The following is a 10,422-nucleotide window of genomic DNA, read 5'->3' as shown; positions in this document are numbered from 1 at the left end:
CACTTCATTAACGCAAGGACCCAGTAAGTTCTGTTGTTCATTAAAAAAATAAACTTATTTTCATAAAAAGATGATTCATAGGGCTTATTCAAGGAAACTGGAGGGATCTGAGATGGAGACTGTTGCTAATGGTTACCAATACCCAACACCCATGCCCGCCTTTTCTCCTGGGCACCTCGTCCTGACTCCTTTGCAGTTAGATGGGGCCAGATGACCATCTAGCCATTTGGTCATCAACTAACGATCTAGTTAGTTCTGGCCAATGTACCATGAGTAGAAGTGGGTGATCCTTTTCTTTCCCTTATCTTCTGAGTGATTAAGGAGATGCTGAAGGTTTCGGGGACTACTGAGTTACAAGATGGATGGAAGTTGAGTCTCTAAGTGGCTGAATGGAGTAGGGTCCTCGACACACACACCAACCTTCCCTAAACTTTGAACTAAAATTTGAGAAATAAGGTTATGCTGAGGCTTTGCTCAGCAGTTCATCTACACATACCAATAAAGGTTGCCTTCAGTGACTATGCCCTTCCTGGAATCATCTTTTCGTGTCATTCTTAGAGGCGATACTGGATTGGGGGACCTCTTCACACATTTCTCCCATTCAAGTTTTAAAGACCTCATGAGTGCACATGATAGTGGATTTGTTTTTCTCTTTCTGCTCCTTCCTATTTGGAAGAAATCCCTAGTTGGGTGACCTTGGTGGGAACACAGGAGTCTAAGGGTCAGCTACTGTCTTGTTCCATCCCCTGCAAATTAGAGCCTGGGCCCTTGACAGAGATTCTTCCAACTGAATGTTGATATCTGAGACTTTAAATCTTGAGCAAATGAGGCAAAGCAGCAAGGACAATTGAGAAACCAGCCTCTGAATCCAGCTTGGCTGAGGTCCTACGCTTGCACTGCCTTGGTTCTTCCCATCTTCCAAGCCTAATTCCCCAAGTAAAACAGATTCCATGAGGTACTTAAACCTCTCCAATAAACTCTCTTTCTGCTTCTGTTAGCTAGAGTCCATTTCTACATGGACTCTTGTGCCATGTGTTCATGTGTGAATGTGTATACACATATGCACACAACACAGAATATTCTAGCACCAACAGCAAGTGTTCTTTGCCAGGGCAATCCTTCCAAAACATAAATTGCTTGTAACCTTCTCCTGTTTCAAAAGATTCAATGGTTATCTCTTTCAGGACAAAACCCTCCCTTCTGAGCATGACATCCCAGAAGCCTTTTACCTTGCTTGTTTCCCCTCTCATCACTTCCCCTCTTCTATAGGCTGGACCCTTGGCTTACCATTTCTCCACACCGTCGTACCCACTGTGCACTTGGCCTCTTGTGCCTTTCCCTTTCTTGGCAAGTTCCTGCCTAGCCTTCATGCTTTAGCTCAAGGGTGACCTCCACGAAACACAGTCTGGCAGTATTTCCTCTAACACCACGTGTATGTGTTTTATTGCCCGAATTACACTTTATTGCAATTGTTCACAAGTTTGTCCTTCTTACTAGGTTACAAACTTCTTCAGGATAGTGTCTGTCTAGTCATCTGTGTATCAAAGATCTAGGATACTTCTTGGCACATCATAGATGCTCAATAGCTATTTGTTGACTGAATGAACGAATGAACATGACCTGATGTCTGTGAGGCTCTGATGATCAGCAGAAGAATCCTTCTAAAACAACTGCAATAAAGACCGTGCAGTATTCCAGCCCTGAGTTACCCAAAGGTGGTTTAGAAAACAAAGAGACACCAGCTATCTTGAAATAATTTTTAATGTTTTAAAATTTAACTAGTGCACACAATACATGTTTTAGCAGAAGAAGAATGAAAGTGTGTGTATGGTGTTTAATAAAATTGACATTACAAAACAAGACCATGTTAAGAAAATTCTCAAAAGTAGAAGTAAACATTTCAGTAAAAACCAAGTAAACAACATGCTAAGGGACAGGATTTTAAAATCCTAGTAAATGTAGTTGCCTAAATCCAGACTTCAGACATTGAGATTTACTTTGTCACTTAAAAAAAAAAAAAAAAAAGGCAGAATGCCCTTCATTTAAAAAAAATGTTTGCACATTGTTTTCCTGCTGGCAACTCAGTATAATCAAGTATATAAGAACACCAGACGGATTCCAATCTGATAATAAAAAAGTGTATCACCTGGTCTTCTGGTTAAATATACAGTTCACCTCAGAAAGCGACAAAAAGTTATGCTACACATTACATTTCTATGTCACACCCTCCCTGCTGTCCAGGTCCCAAAGTGAACACAGTTGAAAACTACTTCAACTTAAGAGAAAATGAAAACAAAAATCTACAGCACCTTATGGTTTCTAAGCATAGGAAACAGGCAGAATGGAAATACAGGAAGAGGGAAACAATGGGTGAGACCAATGATGTGCTCTTCAGTAAAATTCCATTTATACACAGCTGCTCAAATGGACAGAATGGCTGATTTATGTACTGGTCATGTGAGAAAAAACAACTGACTTTCAAAATTTCCTCGAATTCTGGCAGATCCCTCCAAAATGTAAAGACCGGAGATAATTTACTCACACAATCATTTCCTAGAACTTTATCAAATAATTAGGTAGCATCATAATGGTGAAGGTCGTGGTGAGGAAGAGGAGGTGAGGAAGAAAGGAGCATTATTTTTTACTTCCTACCTACTCTTCCCCATCAAATTACTAAGGTTCAATGAGTCCTCAGAAAACCAAACAATCAAAATGCATTTCATGCAAATAAAGCACTTTCCAGGCTGAGTCCGTCCAAAAGGTAGTGCTTCACTTAACACTTCGGAAGAAGTATGTAATTCCAGGACAGTATGCAGGTTTCTCTAGAATCCTGACAACCAGTGCCAGCTTGGCAAAGTTTAATTTAATGCATAAGAATGGCAAATGATGATGATACTTAGAAGAGCATCTTGGTCACAGCAGGTAAGAATTTAATCAGTGCAGAAGGCATTTGCTAGCACATTATATGGTTAAAAATTCCAAAGTTCAACTATTTCTTTTTCAGACATGAATTTCACTGAGAATGGGGATCTCGTTTTATCAATTTTTCTTCTTCTTACAAGTAAAACAATTCAAACCACTCCTGCCTTATGTAAAAATATTAAAATCTTATATAAACCTTATCAGTGGCCTGAGAAATGCAGGGACATTCACGAAGAGATGTGTGCAAAAACTGTTTCCCTCAGAGAGCAGGATAAGTGAGAAGAATCCACCCTCTAGAATAAAATTTTAGAAGGTGTTTGTCTCTATTTTCACTAAATGAACAAGGGAGGTTTTATCTAAAATTTGTATGTAGCTTTAAAATGTATTTAATACATTGAAATTCTAAACAAATACTGACAATTGGTATCACAAAATGTGATTTGGTATATTTGTAGAATTTGAGGACTTACTACGTAAGCTTCTATTACACATTAATAAAATTTAATTGTACATTTAAAATACGATTATTCCTTACTTCACATCATTTATTCAGAACATCAATCCCCTTGGTTATGTTCACAACTTTCAACCTTTTAAGAAGCTGTACCAAAGTTAAAAAAATCATTAGATTTGATGTGAAATACAACTCCTTATGGGTTGAATGAATAAGCCAGATATATATGCTTAAGAAAACATTTACAAGTATTATATAGGTAATATAATTAATTACAAATTGCTTTCTGTTCATTAAAAACATCTCTTTTGGACTTGTAGATGATGCACAAACAGGGTCATTACGACGTGCATGTCTTTGCAATGCTAATATTACTGGATTATACAGATTCGGGCTAACGCTGTGCCACAGACAGGACTGAGAACGTGCCGCATCTGAAATGCCATTGATGGAAACAGACTGGGTACCTAAGTGCTGGGCTTCCAATCTCTTATCCAATGTCAGTTCCTCTTTAGTTAGTAGATGATGAAGCTTCCGCCTTCCCCGTGGCTTCCTCACTGAAGAGCAGCTTTCGAAGTATATTTGCATAAAATGGTCCATACACTTGTTTGTTGAGATTCACAATGTTTGCATATTGCGTGCCTAGCACCTCTAGCTCCTGCTGAACGACAGTGAGGCCTCCTGGCACGGCAGGCATGCATTTTTGAGGGTTTGGCAGACAAAGTAGGCTTTTCATGTATAGCTGGATTCGTTTATCTGAGGAAAAAGAAGGCATCTTTATCTGTCCCATTATTAAAGCACGTGATTTTGAAAAATGAGAATAGTAATTGTGGTAGGTGGAGTGCGGCAACATTCTCAGCTCTTGACCTCTCCCTATATTCATGCCCTTTCCAAAGCAGCCTTGCAGCTCTTCCCATCAAAGACTGGAGTCTGTTTCCCCATGCCTTGGAGCAGGGATGGCCTTACGACTTGCTTTGGCCAATGCAGAATGTGGCAGAAGTGCTGGTATGTGAGTTCTGTGCTCAAGAGGCATGGTTTGAACCCACTCTCTCTGCCTACCACCACCATGTAAACAAGCCTGGGCTTGATGAGGGACCATGTTGAGGGAAGCCTAGTTATTCCATCTTAGGCCATCCTAGACCAACCTGTAGCCAACCAACTCCCAAGCACCTGAGAGAGCCCAGGAAAGATCAGCAGAGCTACTCACCCAAGCCACAGCTGACCACAAATGCACGTGTGCATCCAGCAAGACCAAAAGAACTACCCAGTTGCCCCACAGACTTGTAAGCAGTGACAGATGGAGTTTTGGGGTGATTTGTTATGCAGTAATAGCTAGCTAACAAAACATGCATAGCATTTTCAGGGTGGGGTGGGGAATCTTTTACAAAAACTCAACATCCATAATTTTAGTTATGTATCTTAAAGCTGAGTTTGTAAACTGGCACTGCCAGTTTGGTCCAAGTAGTGTTTTTTAAAAGTAGAAGTCATTTAAAATGAGGGGATTTCACATAGAAAATCAAATTTTTGGTTCTTCTTGAAAAATCTACAGATCTGGCAAACTTGGGGGCCCAAACCGCTCCAAGGCAAGGGTGAACACACATCCGAGTTTTCACAGGACAGTTAAAGTTGACACCTGCTGTCCTGGCATAATTAAAAAGAGCACTCTCAAAAGTGTCCTGGGGTGGAAAATAAATTATATGATCACCCCCCATGTGGGCAACAATCTGGAGTCACTAAGGAAGGGCCACCTCAACTGGCACTGCCACCTTCTCCATTCTTCCTGCTTCAGTGCCTCAATGTATCTGCATTTGAGACGACTTCACAAAAGCACGCAAATGCATAAATAAGTGAAGCTGCAGTAGTATGGGACAAATGGTACTGGACAAGCCTGACATGCCCCAGCCCATGCTGCTCCAAGGATGTTCTCTGGCTTTGGAAACAGAAATCTCACAAATAAGGAAGTTTACTAAGGAAAATACACTCCATCGAATACAGATAACTATATTGCTGAAACTTATCTCTAAACACTTCTCCCAAAAATCACACGTTTCAGCCAGACCTGACCTAGAACTCAAAGTCCCCAGTGTCCCATGTCCATATCTTAGCCCAAATTGTTTCCTCTTACTAGAATGCCTTTCCACCTTACCTCATCTCTGCCCAAGTCGAGAGCATACTTCAATGCTGATGCTAAAGTCACCTCCTTTCTGTGGCTTTTCCACAACTGTTACACTATCACCCTATATTACTGTTACTTGAGAATTTATCTCTCCCTTCTTAGACAGTGGGCTTTCTAAGGGTTAGGGCTATTTTTTTGTCTTATGATATCCCTGGTCTGGCATGTGGCAGGCACGTCATAAATGCTGCTTGAATTAAAGTGAGATTGGAATGAAAAAGGTCTATAAAGATAAACCCCAAACTGAAAGCAATGGGAGCCAGAGAGGAATGGGGGCTGGAGAAGGCAGTCAAAGATGACTTGGGCCTTATCCATAATTTGTCGACAAGAGGAAATTATTCATGGATGTATCACTTGTATAATTGAAATTTACTTTTTAAAAATGTAGGTGGCTATTAGCATGCAAATAATTTACACAGCAGGTAATCCATAAATCATTTTGACATGGTTTTGGTATATATTTGAAAAAAAATGGTTTGAAGGAAAACTCCCTCTCTAATTACCTTTTTTAATGGCTAAGAGCACAGTGGGAGTTGTAATTCCATTGTAAAGAAACAGCACACCAACTAAGAACAAAAGAAGGCAGACTGTGGGTACCATGAACTACAGGGGAGGAAAGCCGGGGGTAAATTGAAGCCCTTCTGTCTCAGGGATCCCTCTAAGTGCTTAATGTATTCCAGCTCCTCTGCAGGCAGAGAATTAAGAGGAAACTGTCTACTAAATTCCCCGTTAGGCTGGCTGCTCGACTCTCAGAAGCCGGGTCTATTTTCATCACAGATATGGTCCAAACACTTTTCACAAGGCTGTTTAAAGAATGAAACTTTTTCAAAACTGTTATTATGCTGACAAGTGGTTCTATCTCCTCTGTGGATGAGTCAGTTTTTAGGCCAAGACTAAGGTGACAGAAGCGTCTGTCCATTTAGGAGCAGCCAAACGGAGCCCCTGCCAAAGACGTGCCCTTGGCTTCCAGAGCCCAGGGAGGGACGCTCAAGTGAGTCATTCAAGTTGCTAGGCAACAATACTTTGAATGAGGTTACAAAATACTTCCAGCTTGCAAAAGAACAGGAAACTTGGACTGGGGAGAGCTGGGTGGAAAAAAGTTGCTTGACTGGATTTTAAGAGGCCACCTCGGGGTGGGGCATCTCCTGGACCCCAGCTTCCCTCTCCCTTGACACTGCAAGTACTTCCCTGATCTAAAGCAAGGGCATGGAGGACACCCAATGCTCTGGCCACCCTGCCAATGAGCGGCAGGGCTCCAGCTTTGACTGTAGTGCCCATGAAAGCAGTTAAGAATATGAGTCAGAGAGGCTCAGGAAGAAGCCATACTCTGCAACCTGCTAGTTATGCGACCTCAGGTGAGAGTTACTTAACTGCTCTAAGTCTCCATGCATTCACCCATTCCACAGATATTTATTAAAGGTCATCTCTGGGCCCAACATGGTATAGGGAAATAGCAGTGAGCAAATAAGCGCCCCGTCCTCGTGAGGCCTGTGCACTAGTGGGGGGTCTCTTGGTACGTGGCAGAGACTGCAGACGGCCTGCCCCTCTTTCTCCGGGGAACACCGTCTTCCAGGTGTTAGCGTTCAGCTGGAGACTACAGGCCATGAGATGCATGTCAGCAGTGAAGGTTACGCAGGGAAGGGCTCAGCCACAGGCAGCTGCGGTTATGCTGTGTGTGTTACTGTTTTCACCCGTCACCCCTCAGCAGCCCACATGCTGCACACCAGACAACTCTTTTCTTGGGGGTGGGGTTGAAGCCTAGAGCTATTAAGTGGCCTGGGTGGCCTAGATCTCCAGCATCCCGTGTCCCCAGGGATAAGAATGAGAGAAACTATTTAAGAGCCTCAACCAAATAATAACAAGTACTTGTATTCTTAGGGAAGTCAGTGCTGTACTCTGAAAGCTTGCAGATTAGTCCTGGAATGTTAGTATATTCGAATGCCACACTCTTTCCTCTGTCTGGTCCATTCCTCACCCTCTGCAGTAGACACTTGCTTTGTGTCCCACATCACCCTCTTCCCTTCTTAAGGCCACAGCACCCTGATCTTGTTTGGGGGAAAACAATCTCTTCCCTAGTTTCAGACCAGGTGTTACAGGTAAAGCTGACTCACCAGGAATTGAACACATCTCAAGTTTAAGTTTCTTCCCCTCTGGCCACCATGACTGAGCCAACAATGGGACGTGACCACCGTCTGGAGTCAATGAGACTCAATTCTGGGGTCACTGTCTGAGCTAAGAGGGGAGGGAAACTGACTCCTTTTTTTTTTTTTTTTTGGCTTGACTTAAACACAGAAAGATGTAGGCTGGAGCTGAAGTCATCTTGCTATGTTGGGAAGAGACTATCCGCGGAGACAGCCAGACCAGAGGAAGGCAGTGCTGAGGGACCAAAGTGGGGAAACCAATGCCCAGGACATAGTTTAAGCTCTGATTAAGCTGTACCAGCAGCCAATCCCACCCTGCTCTTTTCTGTTATATGAGCAAATACATTCCCTTTGCTTAAGCCACTTTAGAAGCTTAGGTTCTCTGTCACAAGTAATAGAAAAAGTCCTAACTGATACATTCTCCCCAACTCACCAATACAACTTGACCTTAAGATATTCATTTTCTTAGCAATCAAGTACAAAAAAAGTCTACCCACTATGCCTCTCAGTTCCAGGGTCTTTTTAAGTCTTTGTCTCTCTAAGCCTGACCAACACAGGGGCCTCAGCTCACACAGGTTAGCTCCCAGCAGAGCCCGTGTCTACTTTCTGTGAACATACTGCCAGCTGGTCTGGATTGCTCTATTGATCTAGGAATTTAACATTACTGGCAGCATGATGTTATTTTCTTCATAAAAACCTATCCGCTGGGTAGTAAGGTAGAAGGCTCTGAAACATCCCCCCACTCTGCTACATATATACACAGAAGCAGCAATGAGTCCCAAACCTTTGAAGATATTAATGCTTTCTTCATATTTTCAATATTTATTCACTCACCAAAAGAAGCAGGTAATCTGTTTAAGACTAAACTTTGACTGACATTTAAAATTAGCCAAAACCAGCATGGTAAAGCAAATTGGAATTGAAGCAGAAGCCAATAAAAACATGAAGACTCACCAATCAAGGACCAGATAGGATTGTCCTCCTCTTCGATGCTTGAGAATTGACCTACAAGATTAGCTTGAACCTCAGCATTTAGAGCAGGTAAACCTCTCTCCATCAGGGTCTTGTTTACCTCAACACAAGTCTGAACACCGATAGAATTTAGGACTTCCTTCAAGTTAAAGGTCCTACAAAACATGAAACAAAAATCCCATCAGGGATAGTTTTTATTTAGCAAGGTTTTTGTTGTTGTTGTTGTTTTAAATATATACCAACTTATTTCAAATGTCTACCAATTTTCCCCTATACAGACAATAATTACCTCTATTAGAATGAGCTTAGAAAATAGTAACTCCTCCCAACCATCCTTTATATGTAGCAGATTTGTAAATGCTTAAAACCACTCAATTCTGTGGGTAATGTTTAAATAGGAAAGCACAGACAGAAAAATGTGGTCCCAGAAGATAAGTCTGCAACCCCATCTTCAGGCAGGGCTATCAGAAAGGGAAAGAGTAGGTTCTTTAAAAAGTAACCTATTTACGGGCCTCCCTGGTGGCGCAGTGGTTGAGAGTCCGCCTGCCGATGCAGGGGATGCGGGTTCGTGCCCCGGTCTGGGAGGATCCCATATGCCGCGGAGCGGCTGGGCCCGTGAGCCATGGCTGCTGGGCCTGTGCATCCGGAGCCTGTGCTCTGCAACGGGAGAGGCCACAGCAGTGAGAGGCCCGCGTACCACAAAAAAAAAAAAAAAAAAAAAAAAAAAGTAACCTATTTACTTCTTAAAATAAACCCTCTGGTCTGAGTGGATTCATTCATAGATTTTTTTTTTTAATGTGCTTGGAAAATGAGGTACGATCAATTCCTTTATCCATGCCTGAGCAGTAAATCTCTAACACCAATCAAAAACAAGAAATGGGGCTTCCCTGGTGGCGCAGTGGTTGAGAGTCTGCCTGCCGATGCAGGGGACACGGGTTCGTGCCCCGGTCTGGGAAGATCCCACATGCCGCGGAGCAACTGGGCCCGTGAGCCAAAATTACTGAGCCTGCGCGTCTGGAGCCTGTGCTCCGCAACAAGAGAGGCCGCGATAGTGAGAGCCCCACGCACCGCGATGAAGAGCGGCCCCCGCTCTCCACAACTAGAGAAAGCCCTCGCACAGAAACGAAGACCCAACACAGCCAAAAATAAATAAATAAATAAAGCAAACTGTCAACAAGTAAAAATAAACACTATTAAAAATTAAAAAAAATAAAAAAAAAACAAGAAATGAAGATATTCAGAAGCCAATACCATAAAGACAAGTTACCTAAAACTCTTGACCTACCATGATGAAATTTAAGAAACTCCTTCACATTGTTACTTTCAAGTAACTGATCAGTAATCCCAAATATATACAGTCCAGAAAATTGTAAAAAGTAAATTGTAAAAAGTGGTGGGTTATTTAACAGGTAAGGAAAAAGGTGTAATTAGAAACAGCGTTTGTTGGATCCGCACTATTGGGGGATGATGATGGAAAATTGCCGCTCACTAGTCAGAAAGGGTCTTTAAGACAACTTTGTGCAAAATGGGAATTAAAGGATAAGAGATGGGGGTATGGGGTGGGGGGAATTAGACAAAACAAAAATATAATCAGATAGGCAGAACAGCTATAAAGATGATGACTTAACAACTAAGTAGTTATTAAAAGCTAACGTTTATCAAGCACTTACCATGTGCCAGACACCTGCCCTAAGTGCTTCACATGAGTCATCTTAAGCTTCCATTAACTCTAAGGTAGGTACAATTATTCCCTTCTTACA

At 42.1% G+C, this 10,422-nt stretch overlaps 1 protein-coding gene across 1 annotated transcript in view; it reads right to left on the bottom strand.

The window, feature by feature from the left end:
* Nucleotides 1-3,887: 3,887 nt before the first annotated feature.
* The window catches only part of TCP11L2 (t-complex 11 like 2), a gene marked incomplete at both ends in the record, with an annotated part of 31,142 nt that continues 24,607 nt past the window's right edge, over nt 3,888-10,422 (bottom strand). The window contains 2 exons of the mRNA XM_079714580.1: nt 3,888-4,132; nt 8,645-8,817. Coding sequence (XP_079570706.1) covers nt 3,888-4,132; nt 8,645-8,817 — 418 coding nt within the window. The remainder of the gene's footprint in view (nt 4,133-8,644; nt 8,818-10,422) is intronic.

This window comes from Hyperoodon ampullatus, assembly GCF_949752795.1.
Source record: "Hyperoodon ampullatus genome assembly, chromosome: 11".
NCBI lineage: Eukaryota > Metazoa > Chordata > Mammalia > Artiodactyla > Ziphiidae > Hyperoodon > Hyperoodon ampullatus.
The sequence above is the reverse complement of the archived record's forward strand: the minus strand, read 5'-3'. Positions and strand labels throughout refer to the sequence as shown.